The sequence below is a fragment of the Mirounga angustirostris genome, unplaced genomic scaffold (assembly GCF_029215605.1).
Source record: "Mirounga angustirostris isolate CCGP_5_RB_7025 unplaced genomic scaffold, mMirAng1.0.hap1 SCAF_5, whole genome shotgun sequence".
Classification (NCBI taxonomy): domain Eukaryota; kingdom Metazoa; phylum Chordata; class Mammalia; order Carnivora; family Phocidae; genus Mirounga; species Mirounga angustirostris.
In genome coordinates, this window is record NW_026991713.1 from 142,437,640 (window position 1) to 142,464,146 (window position 26,507).

The 26,507-nt window shown below is 47.4% G+C and overlaps 2 protein-coding genes across 6 annotated transcripts in view; one reads left to right on the forward strand and one right to left on the reverse strand.

The window, feature by feature from the left end:
• Position 1: 1 nt before the first annotated feature.
• DNASE1 (deoxyribonuclease 1) overlaps positions 2-26,507 on the forward strand; it is a 29,371-nt gene continuing 2,865 nt past the window's right edge. For 3 of the 5 annotated variants that reach the window (XM_064592448.1, XM_054506573.2, XM_064592450.1), the window contains exons 1-3: positions 2-140; positions 12,384-12,889; positions 24,311-24,393. In XM_064592448.1, the coding sequence (XP_064448518.1) occupies positions 12,572-12,889; positions 24,311-24,393 (401 nt within the window). In that variant the 5' untranslated portion in view covers positions 2-140; positions 12,384-12,571. The remainder of the gene's footprint in view (positions 141-12,383; positions 12,890-24,310; positions 24,394-26,507) is intronic. The other 2 variants (XM_064592449.1, XM_045870395.3) reach the window with 2 other exon arrangements.
• On the reverse strand, positions 9,822-10,434 carry LOC123840682 (ubiquitin-conjugating enzyme E2 L3-like). Its single transcript, XM_045870418.3, has one exon. The coding sequence runs from the start codon at positions 10,396-10,398 to the stop codon at positions 9,934-9,936; it is 465 nt and encodes a 154-aa protein (XP_045726374.1). The 5' UTR covers positions 10,399-10,434; the 3' UTR covers positions 9,822-9,933.

The window sequence follows — 26,507 nt, forward strand, 5'->3', positions numbered from 1 at the left end:
GCGGCCCAGGCGCGCGGCTGGGAGCGTTTCCGGACGGCTAGAGGCGGGAGCGGCTGGGCTGAGGGCGGCGCTCGAGGCCCGAGTGGCCCAAGTGTGCGCGGCGTCCTGCGAAGTCTGCTAAGTGTTGAGGAACAGGCAGGGTAAGTTAAGAGCACCGCCGAGTATTTAGTCGAAGTTTGGGTCCACCATGGTTCCCACAGGAAATGTTTGCGGAGGCAGGGACGGCCCCTCGGAGCGCACCTGCCCGAGGGAGGGTCTTGGAGAGGCGCGGAGCGCGGCCGGTCGGGGCGGGAGAACCCCCTGGCCGAGGTGGTAGCGAGCGTACGGAGGCCGGGAGGTCGAGTGGCGGTGGCCGCGTGAGGGAGCAGCCGCCCGCCCTCGGTGCTGGCTAGTGCGCGCGGTCAAGTGCCGCTGGAGGGGTTCGCCGCGGGCTCCAGTTTGAGGACCTTCTAGCTGCCGGTAGTGCTTGGAGCCCCGGCGCACCTGAGGAAGGATCTGGAGAGGCAAGACTGGAGGCCGGGGGAGCCATTGGGAGAAGGCTGTGATCCACAGGAGAAGCGAGCATGGCCTGGAGTGGAGGTTGGAGCGGAAAGGATGGAGAAGTACTTAGGCGTTCGCGTTAAGATTTGTAGCTTTCTGGCTTGAGCGTCTGGAGTTGGAGTGTGGTTCCATTTACTGAAATAAGGAACACAGGAGAAGGAGCAGCTTTGGAAGGACGAGAATACTTTCAGCTGGGTTTGTTTTCAAGACGTAACACCATAAGATTCACCTCTTTAAAGTGTACAATTCATTGGATTTTCGTACATTCGCAAGGTTGTGCAGTCGTCACCATGTCATTCCCGAACATTTTGTATATCCAAATAGAAATCCCTCTATCCAGGAGCAGATACTCCCCCTTCCGCCTTCCCCTCTTCCCTAGCACCCTGGCCCCAGCAAACGACTGTTCCTGTGGATTTGTCTATTCTGTTCACTTTTTATAAATGCCATTGTGGCCTTTTTTCGTTTGGCTTTTACTTAACAGAATGTCTTTAAGGTCCATTCATGTAGCATGAATTGGTTCTTCTTTTAGTGGCTGAATAATATTCCCTTGTATGGATACTCCACATTCTGTTTATCCGTTGGTGGACTTTTTGGCTATTATGAATAATGCTGCTGTGAACAATGTTGTAGGAGTTGTGTTTTTAGTTCTCTTGTGTGTATATCTAAGAATATAATTGCTGGGCCATACTACCTTTAGTTGCGAGTGTTGAGTTTCAAATGCTAATAGGATTCCCAAGAGCTTTTTCTTTATGGTTTTGGAAACCTAGATTACTTTGTAATATGGTTTCCAATTGGATTAGTTCAGTGAACCGCACAAGAGTAGTGGCAGCACAGAGGCATGGTTGGAGTGGAGTGTCTCATTTATACCCGCAGGGTTTTAATTTATAGAGGTGACTGGGTGACAACATAGGCCAATGCCATTGGAAGAATTTGTTATATTTCCAGATAGAAGAGGGTATGCCATGCCACATGGGGCCACAGGGAAGGTTTTGATCAAGAGGCAGAGCAGGAGACGGGGAAAGCCTAGGTCAGAGCCTTCCATTTTTGAGAAAGGTAAGGCAGGCCAGAGGAAACAGTCTAGGCTAGTTTCAATAATTCTGGTGGGCTTTGGGCTATAGCGGTGGTCTCTAGTTGCCTGGTCCCTGGCCCTGGGATGATTTAGGGCAGAGAAAATATTGGTTTGGTCTGTGAGCATTAAAGGAGTTGATTGGTTTGGATGTGAGAGGCTGCTCCCAAGTAAGTTGATTACCATCTTTAGGAATTAGCTGGCCCTGTGAAGGGCAGTCTCTCCCCGCCAGCAAGGTTGGTTTTTTTTTTTTTTTTTTTTTTTTTTAAGATTTTATTTGACAGAGAGAGATACAGCGAGAGAGAGAACACAAGCAAGGGGAGTGGGAGAGGGAGAAGCAGGCTTCCCGCGGAGCAGGGAGCCCGACGTGGGACTCGATCCCAGGACCCTGGGATCATGACCTGAGCCGAAGGCAGACGCCTAATGACTGAGCCACCCAGGCGCCCCTTCACCAGCAAGGTTTTTAAGATGTCAGAACATCGTAAGACACAGAAAATTTTAAAAATGTGATTAATACTCATGACTGGGTTGATATGCAGGCCAGCTGTAAGGGTGGTGCTGATTTTTGTCTAGTTGTATTGGAAATGCGGGGCCTGAGCCCAGTTTAGGACTCAGATCTCTTAGAGGCCCCAGGGAAGAAAACCCTCCCTGAAAAGAAAAAAATCTGGCCATATTATTCTCTTAAGGAAAATTAGTTAGTCAAAGTGTATTTTAGAGAAGAAGTGTTCTTTAGAAGATTTAGATTCTCGGGGCGCCTGGGTGGCTCAGTTGGTTAAGCAACTGCCTTCGGCTGAGGTCATGATCCTGGAGTCCCGGGATCGAGTCCCACATTGGGCTCCCTGCTCAGCAGGGAGTCTGCTTCTCCCTCTGACCCTCCTCCCTCTCATGCTCTCTGTCTCTCATTCTCTCTCTCACAAATAAATAAATAAAAAAAATTAAAAAAAAAAAGATGATTTAGATTCTCAACTGAATTACCTGTGGAATATGTTAAGCTGGAAATGCTTGGATACCACTCTTTGATCTGCTGAATAAATCTTGGGCAACCCTTCCAACCTGTAGCTTTTGAAAGTTTCACAGGTGATTCTAATGATCTTTAGATTAGATACTGCTGATCACTATATTTAATTGATACCTACTGATCCAATCTTGTAGGCTAAGTGTAAAAGAGATACCAAAAGCTGGATGAGAGGTTATTGGGATTTAGAGTTAGACATAGTTTCTCTCTTCAAGGAACAAAGTTCTCGGGCAACTTTCTCTTTAGCCCGGGGTGAACCATGGGAGCTGCCTTGACCTGGACCCTATTGTGACTTATCTCCCGCAGAAGCTCTGAGGTTCACACTGTTCCACTGGAATTGGGCAGAAGTAGCCTGTGACGAAGCTGAAAGATGTGTCCAGAGACAATGTTATTACATCCATGTTACTTCATTGGGAATACCACATGTTAACTGCCAGCCTTTGTGGCAGAACTGCACTGCTAAAACACTAAAACCAGGGACATGAAGGAACATTTAATATATTAAAAGGTTATGTTTAATAAACCTTACAGAGTTTATCAGAAAGAGAAAATGGTTGCAGAAGTGTATGGAGAATTTTAGACACAGTGTAAGGAGTGTTATTCCAAGTAGAGGCTCTGCTTTCAAAGCCTTTAGGAGTAGATCATTTTTGGGTCCAGGGGAAATAGGCAAAAGTTGAATATGCTGATTATCACTTCCTTACTCTCCTGGAATGTTTCCTTTTTGGAAACTTTGAGCATCTTCCACTGAATTAATGTTTTAAACAGTTCTGTGGAAGAAGTGAAAGGCCCTTGTCCCAGGTCTGTGGTTTGGTTATAAATCACAAAACCAAAACCTACCCAGCTCCCTCTCATTTATCTTGGCAGGAGTTGGGGAGAGAGCAGATTGAACAAAGGAGACTTGTCTGTCTCCTCAGTTCTTTGGTCACATAAACTTTGATTTACTCTTGTATAATCCTGTTTCCTACACTGCTAAAATTGTTGAAATCAGATGGAAGAACTCTTTTTACATTTCAGAGTATACAGAAGTCATTCTGGGTTATGCTGCATTTCTCCCAGTCTACCACTGCTACCTTTTGTGTGATGTAGTTGTATTAATTTTGTTAGATGAGTTTAAGGGGAGATTCCATGCAGATGTACTGCCCTCAACTGCAAAACAGCATTTTCTCCAATAAAGTTGATAATGGCATTATCAACCCCTGCTGTTAAGATTAAGTCATCTTCCACTTAATATTAAGATGGCAGTACTCCCCCAAGTAATCTGTAGATTCAGTGTAATCCTTGTCAAAATCCCAATAGCCCGTATTTTTTTGCAGAAATGGAAAAACTGATCTTAAAATTCACGTGGAAGTGCAAGGAACCCTAAATAGCCAAAACAATCTTGAAGAAGAACAAGGTTGGAAGATGCATACTTCTGATTTCAAAACTTACTATAAAGCTACAGTAATCAAGACTGCCTCCTGGCCTAAGACTAGACATATATGTATCAGTGGAATAGAGAGTCCAGAAATAAACCCACACATTCATGGGCAATTGGTTATTGACAAGAATGCCAAGAGGCACCTGGGTGGCTCAGTCGTTTAAGCGTCTGACTTCAGCTCATGTCATGATCTCAGTCATGGGATCAAGCCCCATATCAGGCTCCCTCCTCAGTGGGGAGTCTGCTTGTCCCTCTCCCTCTGCCCCTCCCCATGCTCGTGTGCACTCTCTCTCAAATAATCTTAAAAAAATAATAATGCCAAGATCATTCCTTGGGGAAAGAAAAATCTTTTGAATGAATGGTTCTGGGACAACAGAATATCCACATGCAAAAAAATAAAGTTGGACCCTTTAGATCATATACAAAAGTTAATTCAAAATGGGTTAAAGACCTAAATGGGAGAACAAAACCATAAAACTTTTAGGAGAAAACAAATCATGATCTTGATTTGACCATGGATTCTAGAGATGACAACAAAAAGCATAAGCAAGGAACAAAAGACAAAAATAGAAGAATTGGACTTAATAAAAATGTAAAATGTTTGTGCATCAAGGACCCTGTCAAGGGATGGGGAGGACAACCCACAGAGTGGGAGAGAACATTTGAAAGTTGTATCTGATAAGGGTCTAATAGCCACAATGTCTAAAGAACTCTTACAACTCCGCAACAGAAAGACAATACCCACTTTGAAAATGGGCAAAGGACTTGAATAGACATTTCTCCAAAGAAGAGATACGAATGGCCAACAAGCACATGAAAAGATGCTCAGCATCATCAGTCATTAGAGAAACGCAAATCAAAACCACTGTGAGATACCACTTCACATCCCATAGGACAGCCTGAAAAAGAAAATTCAAAAATCCCAGAAAATAAGTGTTGGGAAGGATGTGGAGAAATCAGAAACCTCATACATTGCTAGAGGTCCATAATGGTGCAGCTGCTGTGGAAAAACAGTTTGGTGGTTCCTCAGTAGGTTAAACATAGAATTACCGAATGACTTGGTAATTCTGTTCTTCGGTATTTGCCCAAAAGAATTGAAAAAAAAAGTTGTTTAACAATTTTTTTTTTTTTAATTTATTTGACAGAGACAGTGAGAGAGGGAACACAAGCAGGGGGAGCAGGAGAGGGAGAAGCAGGCTTCCCACTGAGCAGGGAGCCCGATGTGGGGCTCGATCCCAGGACCCTGAGATCATGACCCGAGCCGAAGGCAGACGCTTAACCAACTGAGCCACCCAGGTGCCCCGAAAAAAAAAGTTGTTTAAACAAAAACTTGGATGACTCCTGATAGCCAAATGATAGAAACAACCCAAATGCCCATCAGTAGATGAATGGATAAACAAAACATGGCATAGACATGTGGTATATCCAGTGGAATACATGTTACAATGTATGTTTGCTTATTTTTAATGATTATACTAATGGTATAATTAACCTTTGGTTATATATGGTGTACATATACCCCATATAAATGGTATAGCCTTTTATTTTTTAGAAGTTTGCCAGTTCTTTGATGCAGCCAGAATCCTTTCTCAGTTCTTAGGGGAAAACACTCAAGACTGAAGGCTGGTTCTTCACTTTAAACAGTTTTTTTTTTTAAAGATTTTATTTATTTATCAGAGCGAGCCAGCACAAGCAGGGGGGAGTGGCAGGCAGAGGGAGAAGCAGGCTCCCCGCTGAGAAAGGAGCAGGATGTGGGGCTCGTTCCCAGGACCCTGGGATCATGACCTGAGCCAAAGGCAGACACTTAATCGACTGAGCCACCCAGGGGTCCCTCACTTTAAACAATTTATTGTGAAACATTGTATACCACAAGAACATAAGTAGTGTAAAGAATATTGATAGAATACTGACAAACACAAGTGTACCTACCATCCAGCCTAAGAAATAGAGCATTATTTTCAGTATTTTAAAAAAATATTTAATCTCTACACCCCATGCAGGACTTGAACTCATGATCCCGAGATCAAGAGTCAGCTTTACTGACTTAGATAGCCAGGAGCTCTTATCTTCAGTATTTGTAAATTCCCAGTAAATTCCCTTTACTGCTACACTTAATATTTCATTGAGTCAGCAGATTGGTTATAAATATAAGGAAAATTCATAAGAGTGGCTTTCAGCAAATTTACATATCATACTTATCACGTGTCATATTCATTTGCCCATATCATTTATCACATCATTTAGTTACATTCATGTAAGTGGGTAAAAACATATCAAGATTAAAAGCTCTGTATAGTTAGTGAAGTTTTTTTTGTTTTGTTTTTTTAAGATTTATTTGCTTGAGAGAGGGTGTGCGCACAGGGTGGGGGGTAGGGGGGTGTGGGCAGAGGGAGAGAGAATCCCAAGCAAACCGCACTGAGTGTGGAGCCAGATGGGGCTCAATCTTCCGACCCCGAAATCACCACCTGAGCTGAAACTGAGCCCGATGCTTACCAAACTGGGCCACCCAGCTGCCCCATTAGTAAAGGAAACTTTTTTTTTTTTTTTTTAAAGATTTTATTTATTTATTTGAGAGAGAGAGAGAACACATGAGAGGGGGGAGGGTCGGGAGGGTCAGAGGGAGAAGCAGACTCCCTGCCGAGCAGGGAGCCCGATGGCGGGACTCGATCCAGGGACTCCAGGATCATGACTTGAGCCGAAGGCAGTCGTTTAACCAACTGAGCCACCCAGGCGCCTAGTAAAGGAAACTTTTAATTTGGAACCTGAACTTGGCCCTGAATAAATACTGAGTTTTACCTCTAGGAAGAAAAGAACATTTATGAGTTATGTCCTAGGCACCTTCTTTGGCCTTTTCCATCCATTATCTCCCTTAATCCTCTGAAAAACTGTATGAGATAAGTATTATTGTACTAACTTATAAATGAGGAATTTGGTTCATGGTAAATAATTTGCCCACGGTCACGAAGCTAACAAAGCAGATCCAGGACTCAGCCCAGATGTGTCTAAATGCAAACTGACCACCTCACCAAATTATCTTCCTTCCCCAAATCCCAGGGAACCTGGAGTTTACATTTGGGGGATTGGCTACTGTTACTTTTTTTCTCTAACCTTGATAGGAACTTCTAGTCCATTGACCCCATTGCCTTTCTTCTCCACATTTTTATGCATCTTGTGGGCCGTTATGCCTAGAATATTCTTACCAGTACCTTGCCTTAGTCCCCTTAGTTTTAGTCTTGTACATTGAAAAAATCAATATGCCTTTTAAATCTCTTAATCTACATGTTTCTCCTCAATCCCTTTATTTTCCTTATATCTGCTGAAGGACATTGGCAGGTTGATTTGTAGAGTTTTTCAGGTTGGATTTTGCTTATTATATTTGCATTACAGTTCGACATGTTCCTCTGCCCTCTGTAATTCTTGTAAATTTATAAGCTGGACGCAAGAGACTTTATCAGGCTAGGATTTAATCCTTTGGCAAGATTATAGATAGTGTCTTATCACTTATCGGGAGGCATATAATGTCTGGGTGTTGGCTTTTTAAAAAAGAATAGCCGGGCGCCTGGGTGGCTCAGTCGTTAAGCGTCTGCTTTCGGCTCAGGTCATGATCCCAGGGTCCTGGGATCGAGTCCCACATCAGGCTCCCTGCTCAGCGGGAAGCCTGCTTCTCCCTCTCCCACTCCCCCTGCTTGTGTTCCTGTTCTCGCTGTCTCTCTCTGTCATATAAATAAATAAAATCTTTAAAAAAAAATAAAAATAAACACCTTATTAAAAAAAATAAATAAATAAAAAAATAAATAAATAAAAAAGAATAGCCATGTGAAAAGGAGCATTTGAAGAGGTGCAGTCTCTTTGAAAAATTGATCAATCTCTTGAATTCAACATAGTATATTTGGAAATAAACCTATGGCATGAAAGAAAAATAGGAAACTAACTCTAAAAAGCTATAGTCTATGGGGACTGGGCCAATTAATGACCAGTTCACAGATGGTCTCACTTGAGGGCTACAAAATTGTTCACATAATTATTAGAAACCTACTGGAGTCCACAGCTGACAATCTGCAAACTGCTGGATAGAACTCAGTCTCTAGGTATGAGATGGTTAGAGTCTAGTTTAAACCTCTAACCCCTGAATCAAGAGGGGAAAGGCAAGAAAGACCTTATCTACTAGATTCTGTGTCTGCTGAAGTCTCCGGTGACATTTTGGCAGCAGCCGGTGGCAGTCCTCAGAGCTGCGCAGCGGGACCCAAGGCTGGGACCATACATAATGTGCTCTTTAAAAGCCTGGCTTCTTTAAAGATTTTTTTCTTTGACACTGGTTTTCAACAACTTGATTATGATGTACCTTGGTGGTGGTCTTTTGAGGTTTATTCTCCTTGGGGTTTTTTTTGTTTGTTTTTTGATGATAAATTTAAGGTCAATTTTATTTCTACAAAAAAAGGCAGTCAAAACAATATAAAACACATGTAAAGGATATTATTGAGTGAGCTTCAAGTGGAGCTTGACTCTGCAAAGGCTGTGAGTCCAGAGGGAGAGGGAAGGCCGTCTTATTCCGGGGCTGGCCGGCAGGGCACCGGCAACCCCAGACTGTTGCTGGCTACAGCCAAGTCCCGCCAATTCCAACCCCGCAAAGGGTCAAACTGTGCCGAGGGAGGGTCGCAGTGGGGCTGCGCTGCACTGAGGAGCTGGGAGAGCGATCTCCGTGGCACATTCAGATGGAGCTTAGAGACAGGTGAGCGTGGAATTTCACATGGACATCTGGCTTCGGCGTTGTCCGCAATGACCAGCACGTCTTCTACAGTGGCTGCAGGGAGGAGCGTCAACCTTTGGCCGCAGGAGCCTCTCTGGCGAGAAATTCCTCACACAAGTGCACAGCATCCTCTGGTCGGCAGGCCCTCCCCTGGGGTTGCCACAGACCTGGGTTTCCCCAAGCAGGGCAGGCCAGGCTGAAGTTCAGTCACGCACACAGACATCAGGGTTTGCCCATTTAACCAATATTATGGTGGTAACACCAGCCAGATTTTTACAGAAGAACTGGGCCTCCCTTTTCATGGTTGGTTTTTGTTTTGTTTTTTTCGCGGTGAGGGGGAGGTGGTGGGGTGGTGAGTGGTGGTTTGCTTGTTTTTAAATTCTTTTTGAAGGATGTTATAAATTGGAGCCAGGAGAATTTGAACCAACTCCCACACAGGGCAGTGCAACATGGGAGTAGAGAAGCCACCAGAATTGCCAGGAGCGGTCTCTTCTCCTTTGCGGAGGAGATAGCCCTGGGTCTGGGGGAAGTGAATGAGTGAAAAATAAACCAAGTGCAAGAAAGTGGGAGTTGCAAGGGCGGGGGAAGAAAGGGAACTGCAACTTTTTTTTCCTTTTTCTTTTTTTTCCTTAACCTTAAGGGCTAAATGTAAATTGAAGGTTTTGGATCAATTTGGACAAGAAAAGAAACACCATTCTTTTAAAGTAGATTGAAGCAGTGATTTTTAAAACAAAGAAAGCAGAACTAGAACATCTTAAATTTTTAATCCTTTCTTTACAGGTTACCTAAACCACTTTTGATTAAGAAAACTGTAGAAAGTTAGTAACTGCCGGGGCGCCTGGGTGGCTCAGATGGTTAAGCATCTGCCTTCGGCTCAGGTCATGATCCCAGCGTCCTGGGATCGAGCCCCGCATCGGGCTCCCTGCTCAGCGGGGAGCCTGCCTCTCCCTCTCCCTCTGCCTCTCTTCCTCCTCATGCTCTCTCTCTCTATATATCCCTGTGTCTCAAATGAATAAATAAAAATCTTAAAAAAAAAAAGTTAGTAACTGCCACAAGCAAATGCCAGGCGGCAGCACGTGTCAATTTTCCACAGAGTCCTGCTTTGCGGGGTCTCCGCTCACACTCGCTGCAATCGGTCGCAGCAGAGTTTAGTCCACAGGTCGCTTCTCCCCGTATTTCTTTGTAAACTCTTCAGCATTCTTACAGAATTTTTTGCGGCCCTTAGAGTATTCTTCAGCTAGGTTAGCCCGAAGTGGGTGCTTGGGCTGGGGGTCGTTCACCAGTGCTGTGAGGGACTGGATTACTTGGTCGGTTTTGGTTGCTGGCTTCCAGTTTTCAGCACTAATTACTGGCAGACAGACCTGCCCCTTTTCATCAATGTTCGGGTGATAGATCTTTGTTTTAAATGTGATCTTCGGTGGTTTGAATGGGTATTCTGCTGGAAAGTTGATTTCGATTCTGAAGGCCCCCTTATCATATGGAGGGTTGTCAGGAACAATAAGCCCTTGCCAAGTCAATAAATTAGCTTCATCAACCTGGATGTTACGGAAGTTTTTCATTCCACATTTGCGGATTTCTTCAAGCTCCTTCATCAGCCTCCTGCTGGCCGCCATCTTGGATCTGGTGCTGCTCTATTCTCCTTGGGTTTTATTGAGCTTCTTGGATCTGTGAGTTTATAGTCTTGATCATATTTGGGAAATTTTACTTTATTTCTTCAAATACTGTTTCTGTCTCCTTTTTGCTCTTCTTTTTTCTGGGATTCCAGTTTATGCACATTGGCCTGCTTGGTAGTGTCTGGTGTTTCTTTGTTTTGTTTTGTTTTATCTGTATGCTTTATTTATTTGTGTGTGTATGTACTTTATTTTGAGTTGTTTCAGTTGCTATGTCCTTAAATTCTTTGATCTTTTCTTTTACAGTGTTGATCTGATGTTAATCCCATACTAATGTTTTTTCATTTCAGAGACTATTCTTACCATCTCTAGATCTTTTTATAGCTTCCATTTTCCTCCCCATCATGCACGTGTTTCCCTCTACCTTCCTGAATATGTGAAGCATTTTTATAAAATAATATTCATCATCCTTGTCTGCTAGTTCCTATATCTCTGCCTTTGCTAGGTCAGTTTCTAATGGTTGGTCTTCTTAAGGTCGTAGGTCGTATTTTGCTCTCTTTCACATGCCTGGTATAGCAGTTACCATTTCACGCTTCATTGCTTGCTTGTGATGCTGGAATGTTTCTCCCTTGCCAGCTAGCCTGATGCCAGTTCTCGCCATTGGGGGTGCTGGAGGAGAGGGGGCCTCTCTTCCTGGTTCTGTGTGTTCTGCTTTTTTCTGTTCTATGACACAGGCTGGCACATAGGATGCATGGGAGCTCACTCCACTAAGTTTCTGTGGCACCTTTTCAGGCAGTTTCCTGGCTGCAAATTCAGCAGCACCCCTGTGGTTCCCGCCCTGATACTCTATGTCTGGAAGGGGTAGGCACTGCCAGGCAAGTTCAATGGGACCCCGGCTGGCCTCCTGGCAGCTTTCCCGTGAGTTCATCAGCACCTCTGCACACAGCTTCCCAGCTCATTTTGTTGGCACCCACACAGGTTGTCGTCAGCCTCCAGCTTTGGCCTGGGGCAGCCCAGTGAACTTTTCACCATCCAGTGGGCTGTGTCCACCACCTCCCAGGTGTGAATCCTTTCCTTGGGTACCTCCCTTCACCCTAGGGTATTCTGTAGAGTTCTCTTTTGTTTCTTTTCAGTTAACTCCTTATAAATAGTTAATAATTGTTTATACTAAACTTCCCTTGTTTAAAATACCATGTGGTTTCTGTCTCCTGGCTGGACTCTAGCTGATACACCTGGCCGTTTCCTTATTGAATACTGGACATTGTGAATTTATGTTGTTGGTTGCTGGGGTTTGTTATATTCCTTCAAATAGTGTAAATCTTGGTCTGGCACACAGTTAAGTTCCTTGGCATCAGGTGATTCTTTGCCCCATTGTGAGGGGCAGTGCCCTTCTGAGGATTCTACCCGATACGCTGTGAATTAGGAGGCTTTACCATGGTGGTTTATGGGAACATAAAATAGGGCCATCCCTGTGTGAGCTCTGGTTCCATCTGCTCCTTTCCAGGGATTCCTGCCCTGGGCTCCTCGCATAGTTTGTCTCACATGGGTACAGATTCCTCCTCAGCTGCATATCTTGGAGCTCTGCCTGCTCTGCAGCCCCTCCTCCCTAGCACTCCGCCCCCGCGTCCTAGCTGCCTCCTTGCCCTCCTGTCTCTTCCCCTGAGGGAGATGGCTGGCTGTCTGAGTTTCCCCTCCCAGCGCTGTAGCCCGGAACCACCTTGGCTGTGGCTGGTGCAGTCACAGGGCTCCGGCTGTCGGTTTCCCTTCTCGCTGCAATCTCCTCTGGTGACAGGAGACGCATCACATCATCTCTTGCCCAGTTTTCTGAGTTCACAGGGCTCTGTTACTATGTCTTGAATGAGTACATAACCAAACAGATGAAACAGCCTGTCAGGAGCTTAATGAAATTCAGAATGGGGTTGGGGCGGGGAGGCTCTCTGGCTAAGCGAACTGACACTGTTAACACTCCTTCTTTTTATTTTATTAAGCAGTCACACGAATGGGAACAGGAAGATGGTACAGATTGGAAGACAGTGACATGGTGGAGGCCTGGGGTTCGCCCCACAGCAGGCTCACCGTTACCATATTGTGTGGCTGTGTCCTTGCTGGGCTGAGGTGCTTGCGAGGATCGACGCCTCCTCACAGGAGTTCACGTGAAGAAAGGAGCTGATCACCCATGAACTTGCACAGGCAGAGTCCCTGGCCTGCTTCCGTGGCCCACCATGACTCCAGTAGTCTTCAGACGACGGGAAACTGGACCGACAAGGCCACCTACCTCTGGGCAGTCTGGCCTTGGCCTGGACTCCTCCCTGGCCTCCTGGGGCCACCTCTGCTTCTGCCCGAGGCCCTGTCCATGGCCACAGCTGGGTCAAGATGGCCACTGGTGGCCAGTGCTGCCCTGCTACACTTCCACTCTGAGGCAGGGACACTGATCCCTGGCTGGCAGCTGTCATGCAGGCAGCAAGAGGGGAGCCTGGAAAGCCAGCCTTGCAAGGTGAGTGGACGTGTTTTCTGAAGTGATATAGAAGTGGGGTGAGAACCAGTGCTGCTCCCCAGAGCCTGCAATTTGTGAGCAGGCAGAGGTCTCTGTGACTGCCTTTCCCATTCTCCACCCAGAACAGCTTCCTGTCCCCACAGCCAGGACTCTCCCAGCCTCACATTCTTCCCTGGGGGTGGTGCCCAGACCTCTGGGAGGAGAGTGGTGGCAGGGCCCTGACTCTGCCCACATTCAGGGGTCCAGGACAGGCAGGCACTCTGGGAGCCCCATGGCTCGATGGGGGTGTGGGGCAGGACAAGTGCATCATCCTTCACTCATGGCAGACCTGATGAGGCATCTGTCCCAGAGGCCAGTTAAGGGGGAAGGCTGAGGCGCTGCGGTAGGATGGTTTAGTGGGAGCCTTTTCATGTGACTGAGCCCCATAGGCTCTCACTGCATGCATCCCTACCCCCCAGGGAAGAGTTCAGTTATGGGAACATTTCAGCTTGAAGCTTCCTGGGGGGTGGGAAACACCAAGGGGAGCTTGGGGACTGTGGTCTCCTCCACACTAGCAGAGCCACATTGCCTTAATATCCTACAGTCTAAGGTCCAGCGATGCTCAGAGAATGGGTGAACAGAGGCTGGGGACTAGTGGACACGGTAACCGGGGAGGTAGGGAAGACATGGGATCAGCCCTCCCAGCTGGCCCATCCAGGAAGGATTGGGCAGAGTTAGAAAAGATGCCGTCGCTTAGTACTCAGACCTGAGGGTCAATGGTGAGAGCTTCAGTGGCCACTGTGTTGTGGGGCTGCACCATCTAATGGGTGGTGGCTTCTGGGACCATTGGTTCTTGTGAGCGTCCTTCTGGGCTCAGACATGGGCAGCTCCCTCCTCTCCACAGAGATAGGCCCACACCAGCTACTCTCTGGGGTCTGCTATCTGACAGTCAGCCTCTGCCTGGGACTTCCATGACAGGATGAACTGGTCCTGTCTCTGCTTTCTGGCTGTGCTTTACCCAAGTACTACTCTGATAGCTCCTTAGCCTACAGGAGCCTTTCCCTCCCAGTAAGAGCTGTAACTTTGGGGCGCCTGGGTGGCTCAGTTGGTTGAGCGACTGCCTTCGGCTCAGGTCGTGATCCTGGAGTCCCGGGATCGAGTCCCGCATCGGGCTCCCTGCTCGGCAGGGAGTCTGCTTCTCCCTCTGACCCTCCCCCCTCTCATGCTCTATCTCATTCTCTCTCTCAAATAAATAAATAAAATCTTTAAAAAAAAAAAAAAAAAGCTGTAACTTTGGTGCTCCCTTATCACCCTTGGTTCGATGTCTCCATCCCACAAGGATTTGGGATGTGGAGGCTGAGGAGCCTGGCCTGGTGGCAGAAGCCTATCCCTTCACTCATTCATCAGTGAAGACTGGGTCAGGCCCCCTTTGTGTGAGATGCTCACACTTAGATGGGGACAGCCAGGGCAGCCTGAGAGGGTGGAGAGCATCTAAAGCCATTGTTCTGTCAAAAAGGCCCCTCTCTGATGTTCATCCTTTCATTCAGCAGCCACTTGGTGAGCACCCACTATGGGTCATGGCTTGTTTAGGTGCTGATATATAAGCCCTAGCTGTCACTGGACTGCATCCAATATGACAGAATGTACATTATTAGATGTGATTGGTGGTAAGACAAAAATAAGGATAGAGGGACAAAACGTGTTAAGTAGGATGCTATGGTGAGGTGACATCTGGGAAGAGGCTTGGGTGAAGGAGGGGCAAGCAGTATGCCCATCTGGAGGCAGAATGCCAGGTAGAGGGACAGTGCTAAGGCCCTGAGGCAGGAGCCCATTTGGGAAACATGTTTGAAACTGTCAATGTGTAACAAACTATAGTGTTTATAGATAAGCCCCATGGCCAGTCCTAGGCAGGAAGCACAGCAGTTACTTGCACTAATTATAAAAAACCAGCACTGCCCATCTGGCCAGGAGGGAAGGGTCCCCAGAGAGGAAGCAGGCCTGGAGCTGGCAGTCTGCAAGCCCCAAGGCTCCTTCTCTAAGAGCGAGATGGTAGACCTCAGCTGAGGACACACGCTCCTGTTCTCTGAGAAGTTACAGAATGAGCTTCTAGAATGTAGAATTGCTATGTCCTGCTGCCGTCTTCATTGTAGGACTGGGCTGGTAAGGAGAGATACCAGAGGGTTCAGACAAGGACACAGAGGTCTTCAGCCCCAGAGACTCTTGGTCAGGCAGAGGGACATGGCCTGTGTTCCTTCTGGCTGTCGCTCATTGGTTGGCATACCTCTGCACAGGCCACGTATAGCTCAGAGATGTCCGTGTAGCCTATGCTAGCCAGACCGGCTTGCGGAGTTATCAGCCCACATCCTTTCACCCACCGGGCCTGATGCTGAGTCAGTTTACCAGGTACCCTGACAAACAGGACTGGGCAGGGTGACAGACCCACCCAGAGACTATGGTATTGGAGTTGTCAGACACGGACTTTAGCTGATTAACAGATTAAAGCAGAGAGAGAAGATGCAGAATTCCACATAGAATTCATAAAAAATTAAATGAAAAATCGGAAACAGGAGAGCATGACTAAAATTTAAAGTTAAGTAAGTGGGCCTTTCTACCCTAGGGTTAGGGGTTAGGGTAGAAAATACCCCGGCAAACACCACCGCAACTAGCCCACACTACCCTGTGAGCGTCCTTGTCCTGGGCCGCCGGGGCCCTGCTTGTCTCTTCCGTAGACCCCCAACCTTGGGCAGTGGGGGGGGTTCCTGCCAAGGAAGGTTCTTTGTGCTTGGAGAGACTGGCGGGTCTTTGGAACTTGGAGAACATGTTTCAGTGCAACTTTGTTGGAAATACTCTTTTTTTTTTTTTTTAAAGATTTTATTTATTTATTTTGAGAGACAGAATGAGATAGAGCATGAGAGGGGGGACGGTCAGAGGGCGAAGCAGACCCCCCGCTGAGCAGGGAGCCCGATGCGGGACTCGATCCCGGGACTCCAGGATCATGACCTGAGCCGAAGGCAGTGGCTTAACCAACTGAGCCACCCAGGCGCCCCTGTTGGAAATACTCTTGGCATGTTGGAAGAGCTTTGTGATGCTAATGAAATCTTTGGGGCCCTCAGATTCATTGTCAGGAACACAAGCGTGTTTTTATTTATGGTCTTGGGCTAAATGTATGCTAACCTCTCAACATACGCCTTAGAAACTGCCTTTTTACACAGTTGTCTTTTTGTTTGCTTCTCCCCTGAATGCAGAGTGCAGAAAGGTAGCATTGAGGACTGGTGGGATTGGGGAAATGGAGGCCCGTCTGGTTTGCAAGGGGCACACACACGCTTTTCAGGCGTCACATCGCGGGTCCTGAGTGCCACCTGTTGCACTGATGTGATGGGCATGGGCACAGGCAGGGGTGAGGACGTGGGGGCCAGGGCTGCTGCAGAGCATGACTGATGATGTTTTGGATCATCGCAATTTAGGTGCATGTTGTTCTGAGGAGTTTTCCACCCTGGGTTAATGGTTTCTTTATAATGAACAGAAATAAATTCATGACGGATGGTGAGGTAAGGCAAGGTCATGGGCCAAGGCCAGCGTGCTGACCCACACAGGTTGTTTGACATGGATTAAAGCAATGTCATGGCAAAGACATCAGCCTTTTATCTGAAGGAAAGGATGGAAGCCCCTTGTCTTCTAAACTGCTCTGTGGGGCAGTGAATACCCTTCCCACAGGGAGAGAAGGAACACAGGTTGAGTCTGGCTGAGGGGAGGCAGGCCTGCGGGGCCGTGACAGCCGTGGTTCCTGGGAGGTTCTCGTTCCTGGGAGGCCACTTGGATGCCCCACAGTGTACCCTGTGCTTCAAGACAGGAGGCCTTGCCGGGGTCTCTGGAGGGTCCCGAGGAACGGACGTCCTCTTAGCCAGGAGGGTGCTGAGGGAGGTGTGGAGCAGGTGAGCACGTAGCCCCGCTGTGTTATGCATTTGTCATGGCGCGCCTTCTGTGTTCCAGGCACTGGTTTAGGCACAAGGAAGTTGATGGACAGGCTGGACGAGGTCTCTGCTCTCGTGGGGTTTGTGTTCCAGTCCAGAGGTGGGCCTTAAACGAGTGTAAATAAGTAAGAGCAAACACATTAAAGAACAAAGAAAACAAGTGCTAAAAGTAATGAAAGAGATGATACTGGGACCATGTTGGTGGTAAGGATTGTTGGGGAGAGGATGACCTCCCTTAAGAGGTGACGTTTTAGCTGAAACCAGAATGACAGGGCAGCCCAGCTCTGCAGGCGGAGCAGAGGCCCAGAACTAGAATCGCTTCAGCTTTCGTCTCAAGGACTAGGAGAAACTGATGACAGATTGTAAGCAGAGGAATAACATGATCTGATGGCACATTCACGAGACGTGCCGGGTCCTGTGCGGAGACTCAGATCATGGGGTGGATTTCCGGAAGCAGGGAGACCACGGGTAGGCATTGCATGTGTCCGGGGAGGACTGGCATGGTGGCTGCAGAGGTAGAGTGCAGACAGGGACTGCATTTGGGGTCGTGCTGAGGGAAGGCAGGGAGCCAGGTGAGTCTGAAGTATCTGAGCATCTCAGTGGAGGCGGGGCAAGGGCATCCAGGGATATAGTCTGCAGTCTGGTTTCTCCGTAGCAAGTTTGCAAAGCCCACTGGATGTCAGTGGAGGTGTCCTGGCCGCAGCCAGGTTGGGGGACAGAGCCCCATCTCCCAGGAGAGTCAGGAGTGTTTCCTGCACAGGTGGAAAACCACCGTCCCTCTTAAGGCTGCTGGACTGCAGGACCTGACAGCTGGTCACCGTCTCCCAACCCAGAGTTTCTGACAGCTTGAAATCCTTCTTCCTCACGTTCCACATCCAGTATACCACCAAGTCCTGTCCTAAGGCCACAGCGCTCTCCCCGCCTCACCATACCTTCCATGTCAGCCACCCTTGTCCCTTCACCTGGAGGCAGCCTGCTTGCCTTCCCTCCACCTGAGCCCGGCCCTGCTCCTCATGGTTACCAGAGGCACTTCCTAACATGCAGACCTGGGCATTTAAAGTATTTTGAGTGATTTCTTTTTTAATATTAACTTATTACTTCATTTTTAAAATTTAGGTGTTTTTTTTTTTTTTTAAGTACTCTCTCCACCCAGCGTCGGGCTCAAACTCATGACCCTAATAAGATCAAGAGTCACATGTTATTCTGACTGAGCCAGCCAGGTGCCCCCAACTTCTTACTACCTCATTTTTGGATGATGCCTTGTATTTAGTTATGGATTACAAATGTTTTGATTTATAGAATTTTTTTAAATTATGGAAAATTTCAACATATTCAAAAGTAGAAATTAGTATGCTGAACCTCCGTGTGCCCACCACCTAGCTTCAGGGCCACATTTTTAAGCAAATCCCAGATAGTATATAATTTCATCTTTAATATTTCAGTGTGACTCTAAAATTCAAAGATTGGCAGCTCTTTCTGCCCATGAGTCCTGTCCCTTTGCTTTAATAAAAACAAGCACCAAAAAAAAAAAAAATCCAAGGATCATTGAAAGCATATCCACAATGGCATGACCACACCTAAACATTTAATACCGGCCCACCTTGGTGTTTGGTTCAGTTGCAGACCACCATCATAATGTGACTGTCACAATAAAGTGAGCCAGATGAATTTTTTGGTTTCCTAGTGAATATAAAAGTTATGTTTACAGTATCGTGTAGTCTGTTAAAATATGCAATGCCATTATGTCTAAAAAACAATGTACAAACTTTAATTAAAAATTACTTTATTGCTAAAAAATGCTACCCATCGTCTGAGCTTTCTGGAAGTCATAATCTTTTTGGGGGAAGAGGGTCTTGCCTCGATGTTGGTGGCTGCTGACTGATCAGGGTGGTGGCTGCTAAAGGTGGGGATTACTGTGGCAGTTTCTTAAAATAAGACAACAGTGGAGTTTGCCACCTTGATCGACTCTTCCTTTCATGAATGATTTCTTTGTAGCATGTGATACTGTTTGATAGCATTTCACCCATGGCAGAAATTCTTTCAAGATCGGAGTCAGTCCTCTGAAACCCTACGGCTGCTTTATCCGCTAAGTTTACAATAAATATTTTGTTGTCATTTCAACAGTCTTCAGAGCATCTTCCCCAGGAAAGATTGTCTCAATAAAGCACTTTCTTTGCTCATCCATATGAAGCAACTCCTCATCTGTTTAAGTTTTATTCTGAGATTGCAGTGATTCAGCCCTATCTTCACACTCCACTTCTTTTTTTAGTATTTACTTATTTAAGTAATCTCTCCACCTAACATACGGCTCAAACTCATGACCCCGAGATCAAGAGTCGCTAACTTCTCTGCCTGAGCCAGCCAGGCACCCAAGGCTCCACTTCTGATTCTAGTTCTCTTGCCATTTCCACCACATCTCAGTGACTTCCTCCACTGAAGTCTTGAACCCCTCGAAGTCATCCATGAGGGTTGGAATCAACTTCTTCCAAACTCCTGGTAAGGTTGATGTTTGATCTCTTTCCATGAATCACAAAGGTTAACGGTGAATTCTTTCAAGAAGGATTTCAATGGACTTTGCCCAGATCCATCAGAGGAATCACTGTCTAAGGCAGTTACAGCCTTACAAAATGTATTTCTCAATAATAAGCTTTGAAAGTCAAAATTACTCCTTGCTCTTTGGGCTGCAGAATGGATGTTCTGTCACTGGGTGTGAAAACAACATGAATCTCATTGTCCATCTCCATCAGAACTCTTGGGTGACCAGGTGCATTGTCATGAGCATTTTGAAAGGAGTCTTTTTCTGAGCAGTAGGTCTCAACATGTGGGCTTACTATTCAGTAGATCATGTTGTAAACAGATGTACTGTCATCCAGGCTTTGTTGTCCCATTCAGAGAGCACAGGCAGAGTAGATTTTGTATAATCTTAAGGACCCTAGGATTTTCAGAGTGGTAAATAAACATTGGCTTCAACTTAAAGTCACCAGCTCTTAAATTAGCTCCTAACGAGAGTCAGTCTGCCCTCTGAAGCCGGGCACTGACATCTCTATTCTAGCTATGACCATGCTAGATGGCATCTTCTTCTGTTTATAAGGCTGTTTTGTCTAGGTTGAAAATCTGTTAGTCATTGTAGCCACCTTCATTAATGATCTCATCGATCTTCTAGATCCCTTTCTGCAGCCTTGTATCAGTACTCACAGATTCATCTTGCACTTTTATGTTGTGGCTTCTTTCCTTAAACCTCATGAACCACCTCTGCTCGCTTTGTGCTTTCCTTCTTCAGCTTTCTTACCTCCCTCGGCCTTCATAGGTTTGAAGAGATGACCTGGCTCTGGATCACGCTTTCATTTAAGGCAGTGTTGTGTCTGGTTTGATCTTCTATCCAGCCCATTAAAGCTTTCTCTGCATCAGCAATAAGGCTGTTGCGCTCTTATTTTTGTGTGTTCACTTGGAGTAGCATCTTTAATTTCCTTCAAGAACTTTTCCTTTGCATTTACAACTTGGCTAACTGGTATAAGAGGCCTAGCTTTTCGTCTGTCTTGACTTTCGATGTGCCTTCCTCACTAAGCTGTCATTTCTAGCTTTGGATTTAAAGTGAGAGATGAGTGACTCACTCCTCCTTTCAGTTTCTAAAGGCCACTGGCCAGTTAGTAATTGGCTTGATTTCAGTACTGTTGTGTCTCCAGGAATAGGGAAGCCCGAGGAGAGGGCAAGAGATGGGGCAACGGCCAGTTGCAGGAGCGGACGGAACATGCACAACACTTTGGAGTGTGCTGTCTCAATGTCGGCGCAGTTTGTGGCGCCCCAGAACAGCTACACTAGTAACATCCCAGATCCCCGTAGTAAGTGCGGGAAGAATGAAAGCGTTTGAACTCCGGCGAGAAGTACGCGAATGTGACACAGACATGGAGTGAGCAAGTGGTGCTGTAGGCACCGCGGTGCTGACAGACGTGCCTGAGGCAGGGTCGTCACAGAACTTCAGTTTGTGTGAAGCGCACTAAAGCAAAGAGCAGTGAGCCCAGGTGTGCTTGTAATTTCCTCACTTACCACACCAGTGTTGTCATGTTCCCGATTGCCTCTTAAGTGATTTGTTAAGCAAATGTTCATTTATTTAGTTAGGGTTGTTTTTTTTTTAAGATTTGATTTATTAGAGAGCAGAGTGAGAGCACAAGCAGCGGTAGAGGGGCAATGGGAGGAGCAGACTTCCCGCCAAGCAGGGAGCCCAACATGGGGCTCAGTCCCGGGACCCCGGGATCATGACCTGAACTGAAGGCAGACACTTAACGACTGAGCCACCCAGGCGCCCCAAGGAAATGTTTGTTTAAACGATTGAGATCCACTGTTTTACAGAATCCATATTGCATTAGTAATAGAACTCATATTACATTTTATTCTCTGAGTTCCTCCTCTCTCCTCTTTTTTTTTTTTTAAGATTTTATTTATTTGACAGAGGCACAGTGCAAGAGGGAACACAAGCAGGGGTAGTGGGAGAGGGAGAAGCAGGCCTCCTGCCAAGCAGGGAGCCCGATGAGGGGCTCGATCCCAGGACCCTGGGATCATGACCCGAGCCGAAGGCAGACGCCTAACGACTGAGCCACCCAGGCGCCCCTCTCTCCTCTTTTTCTTAAAATTTATTGATGAGACCATCCTTTGTCCTATAGTTTCCCACAGTCTGGATTATGCTGCATCCCCATGGTGGTGATGACTGATGTGCTTCTGTCCCTTGTAAGTTGGTACTGAGATCTAGAGGTTGCGTATATTTGCATTGGTTTTGGCAAGCTACTTTCTAAGTGCTGTTGTGTCCTCTGTTCAGGTGTGGAAAGCTGTTGTCTTCTGTTGAGTTAGTAACCACTGATGATCAGTGCCTACGTTAGGGGTTGCAAATTGCTGAGTCTCAAATTCTGGCAGTCATTCATTGATTAGCTGGAATTCATTGCTTAGCTGGAATACGCCTATATAAACAAATTGCCCCTCAGTAACCATTGAGCAACTCGGTGGTACCATTTACATAGGAAAGGCAGGGAGATTTCTTGATTTTTGACTGTTGGCCACTTTGCAGAATAACAAGCGGATTCCCCAGCATCTCCCAAAGGTGACTGATGAATTTTTTACATCAGTATGCACTCATGCATTTAAAAACAGTTGAGGGGCGCCTGGGTGGCTCAGTTGGTTAAGCGACTGCCTTCGGCTCAGGTCATGATCCTGGAGTCCCTGAATCGAGTCCTGCATCGGGCTCCCTGCTCGGCAGGGAGTCTGCTTCTCCCTCTGACCCTCCCCCATCTCGTGTGCTTTCTCTCTCATTCTCTCTCTCTCAAATAAAATCTTTAAAAAATAAAAAATAAAAACAGTTGAGATCACAATTATTCTCATTAGCAGTTTGTAGATTTGAGAATTTGTGAGAAGATAGGTATTCAGTCTGTTAGAAATGATGAAGGCTGGAAGAGAAGGTATATTCAGTATAGGAAACTATAGATACAGTAACTCAGGCATATTCATTATGTATGTGTTAGACCCAAAGGTTCTCAGACATTCTCAGTTCAGAGCACCCCTATGTAAGGTTCCGTAATTATTCTGAGGGACTGCCTAGGCCAAAAATACCTAACAGTTCCATTAATTAAATAGTCTAAACAACTTAAGTATTTATGTCCTAGCAACTTAGAGACATTTGGAAAAGTAATATACAGTCCCTAACTCACAATGGTTCGTCTTAAGAGTTTTGACTTTATAATGTGCAAAAACGATATGCATTCATTAGAACCCATACTTTAAATTTTGAATGTCGATCTTTTCCTGGGCCGATGATGTGCGGTAGGATCCTCTCTCGGGATGCTGGGCAGTGGCAGGAACCCCAGTGCCCAGTCGGCCACGCGGTCACGAGGGTAGCAGTCAATACCCTTGGCAGACGTTGTTTTTCACTGTCCGTACAGTATTCAGCAAATTACATGAGATATTGAATGCTTTATTATAAAATAAATAGGTTTTGTGTGGGAGGATTTGGCCCAACTGTAGGCTAATGTCAGTGTTCCGAGCACATTTAAGGTAGGCGAGCCTAAGCTATGGTGTTAGGTAGGTTAGGTGTATCAAGTGCATTTCAACAGTATTTTCAACTTGCAGTGGAAAGTTATGGTTCTCAGTATGGTTACAGCGGTTACCAGGACATAACCCTTGTTATAAATTGAGGAAGATCTGCACATATGAATTTGAAGAAGAAATATTTTCAATAAGTCACCAGAATTACTTAGGAATGGAACATAAGCCTGTTGGGCACTTTTACAGTCATGGAATCAGAGTGGACGCTGCCATCACTGGTGCCTGCTGCGCACGGATTGTCACACGGTGAGAACATTCTCAGTAACTGCAGAAACCTAGCCTTGCAGAGACCTGCAGCATCGGAGAGGAATGTAGCAGGAGAAACTGTTGAAACCGTGAGCACCTAAACCACAGTGTCCAGCCATGTTATCACTGTTCCCCCTCAGAAGCTGCGTGTCCTGTGGCACCCGGCAGGGTCATAGTGTGGCCAGATGTGTCTTAGCGCACTGTGTGGGAACCACAGCTGTGTGTCCTTCCCATTTCCGTGGTCATCCTCGCCCCAGGGCTACATGTTGGTGTGAGGCCACCCCCACCCCCAGAGCGTTCAGGAGCAGGTCCCAGGGTCTTGTGGCAGTTACTGTGACATGCAGGCCACCAACCTGCACAGAGGTGTTCCTTTGCCACCATTGTTGCCAGCCTTAGTGCTTAGAGGATGTTTTCCTTATCCTTTGATTTCAGCCACACCAGAGCTGAAGACCTGGCTTTGACTTCAGGAAACCATTGTGACGTGCAGTTTCCCCTTCCCGTCTCTGGTGCAGGGTTTAACCAAAGAGGGTGTCAGTCTTTCAGGATTGATGTAAAAATAGTTCAGCCTGATCAGAGAAGGTGGTCTTCTGTCAGCGCTCATTTCTCTGCTGTCAGAACTGAAAAATGCTAGAAGCATGGGGCTTCCTACCTTTCCCTGGCACCTAGTCTGTGTCTCCGTGTGGGGCTGGGCATGGGAGGAGTGTACCCGGACTCCCCACTGTTGGTGTTGGGCCTGGCCATTGTGGAGGCCAAAAGAATGTGGTCAGAGGTGGCAACATGCAATTTGTGAACTGGGGCCTCTGGAGGCATCGTTTATTTGCTCCTCTGGAAGTTTCACCTTCCACCGTTTACAAGACTGTGCCTTGGGTAGCTGCAGGCCTGTGAGCATGGGGAAAAAATGCATATGTTGTACACTGAGTTTGGGGATTGCTTGTTACACAAGAGCTGACTGATAAAAATGGAAAAGAAGTCCATGAGAAAAAGGTAGGAGAGTGACAGAAGTAGAGCATTTGAGAGGGTTATTATTCTTAAGGATAAGATGGATTTTTAAGATGTGATATGTGTCTTCCGTGAAATGTTATCTGTTGATACTTAAACCCAAGAGGAGGGCAGTGACAGTTTTATCCCCATTTTATAGATGAAGACAATGAAGCTCAAAATGAGAGTGAAGATGCGGGGCGCCTGGCTGGCTCAGTCGTTAAGCATCTGCCTTCAGCTCAGGTCATGATCTCAGGGTCCTGGGATCAAGTCCCCCATCGGGCTCCCTCTACTTCTGTCCCTCCCCCCTGCTTCTGCGCATGTGTATGCTCTCTATCTCAAATGAATAGATAAATCTTTAAAAAAAAAAAAAATGGGTGAAGATGCAGCAGGTGAGTCTGGTGCGGGCCCCAGACCCCCAACTCCTGGTCGAAGCTCTTTTGCGGGCTGTGTTGCTTCTCCCGCAGGCCCAACTCTGAGGGCAGCCGACAGGGCAGCCGTGCACTGGGCCTGGCTCTTGGTACAAGTGGGGCCACAGTGAGGACCTGGGAGGGAGGGCAGAGACCACACCAGGGAGCTCCGCAGGGCACAAGGGCAGCGATTTGCCCAGGAGGGGTGTGCTGAGAACTGGAAGGACCAGGTAGCCGCAGGGTGACACTTGTGCCACCTATGGGCGGCATCCCACGTTCGGTCAGAAGCGGGGCTGGTGGCCTCCCTCTGCGTTTGCTCCCAGGTTTCCCTCGAAAGGTCCGGCAGGGGGTGTCTAGAAACGAGTGCCCGGGAGAACGGGCTCTAGGCACCTGCGCTGCACACACCAACAGTCTTGCTTGCTGAGCACAATCTGGATTTTGATGTGCTTAAAAACTCAGAGATGGAGAATGGGAGAGGCAGCAAGCAAATCTTTGGTCAGGCTGTGATGGGCGTGCTGGCAGCTTGAGGGCCAGGCCACCTCACTGCACAGGAGGGACACGTGAACGGACTGGTGTGACAGACACAGCTGTCTGTCAGCAGGCTTTCATTACCTTGGACTCCGGGTCTTGTTGGTTTACCTTCTGACCGGTTTTTCATCCCCTCTGCCACCTCCTGCCCCGTGAGGCTCTGGCTGGATCCGCACTTCCCTGACCCTTGCCTCGAGGCCTCCCCGGCTTCCTGTCCTCCAGTCCCGCAGCCCCTCCTCATGGGCGGAGTCCCTTCCGGGGGGTCGTAATGGCTCCCAGAAGAGATCCCTGGCCTAATTCCTGGAACCTCTGAACATTAACTTAGGTGGCAGGAGATAGATTTTGCAGCTGCGATCAAGTCAAGGCTCTTGAGATGGGGAGAAGGTTCTGAAGGTCCGGGAGGATGCTAAATCCCATCCCATGGATCTTGTAAGAGGAGCGGAGAGAACTGACACAGAGCAGGGTGCCGACGTGGGCGGAGTGGGGTGACCTGGAGCCCCCAGGAGCTGGAGATTCAGGGAACCTTCCCCTCATGTCTCTACGGGAGTGCGGCCCCCGGGACACCTTGTGGGGTGACCTGGAGCCCCCAGGAGCTGGAGATTCAGGGAACCTTCCCCTCATGTCTCTATGGGAGTGCGGCCCCCGGGACACCTTGATTTCAGCGCCGTGTAATGGATTTTGGTCTTTGGCCTCGACGGCTGTTAGAGAATACATTTTTGTCAATTTAAGCCACCAGCTTTTTAGTGACTTGTTTCTGCAGACACAGAAAATGACTACAAACAGGACGGTCAGGGATTCCAAAACAGAAATGACTGGACATGAGGCCTAGTCCAGAGCCTTCAGCTGCTTGATGGTGTCCCTGACTCAGTCACCTGGGGTCACCTCCGCCTGGAACACACACTCTTCACCCTAAGGTTCCCTGTTGCCTTGCTGGCAATGGAGGTGGGCCCCACATCCCGCCGCTTCCTGGGGCCCACGGCACGTGCTCCGCAGGGAGAGCCTGACTTCCAGCCCAGTGGCCTGCAGCCCACACTGCGGACCCATGAGGAAGCGGTGGTTGGGCCTCACGGGGGATGGCCGGCTTCGACCTGTGGCTCCAAGGTCATCTCCAGACTGGAACACAGCCGGGCCCGCCCCCGGCACACACCTGCTACCTCCCCCTCCCCCTCGCTGGGAGAGCAACATGTGTGAAGGACATGGGCACTTTGGCCCGGTCATTAGACTTTAAAACCAAGTGCACATAGTATCCGGTGCTCTCTTTACAGCAGCAAGAACCTGTGCCTGTTGCGATAGGTGCACGCCAGCCAATCAGGTGTGTGGGAAAGCCACACAGGCCGCACCATTGTTCTCCGTCCCCCAGGTGATGCCCTGGGAAAGGTCACAACTGCCTAAAGCTTTAAAACCCCAGGGGAAAACAAA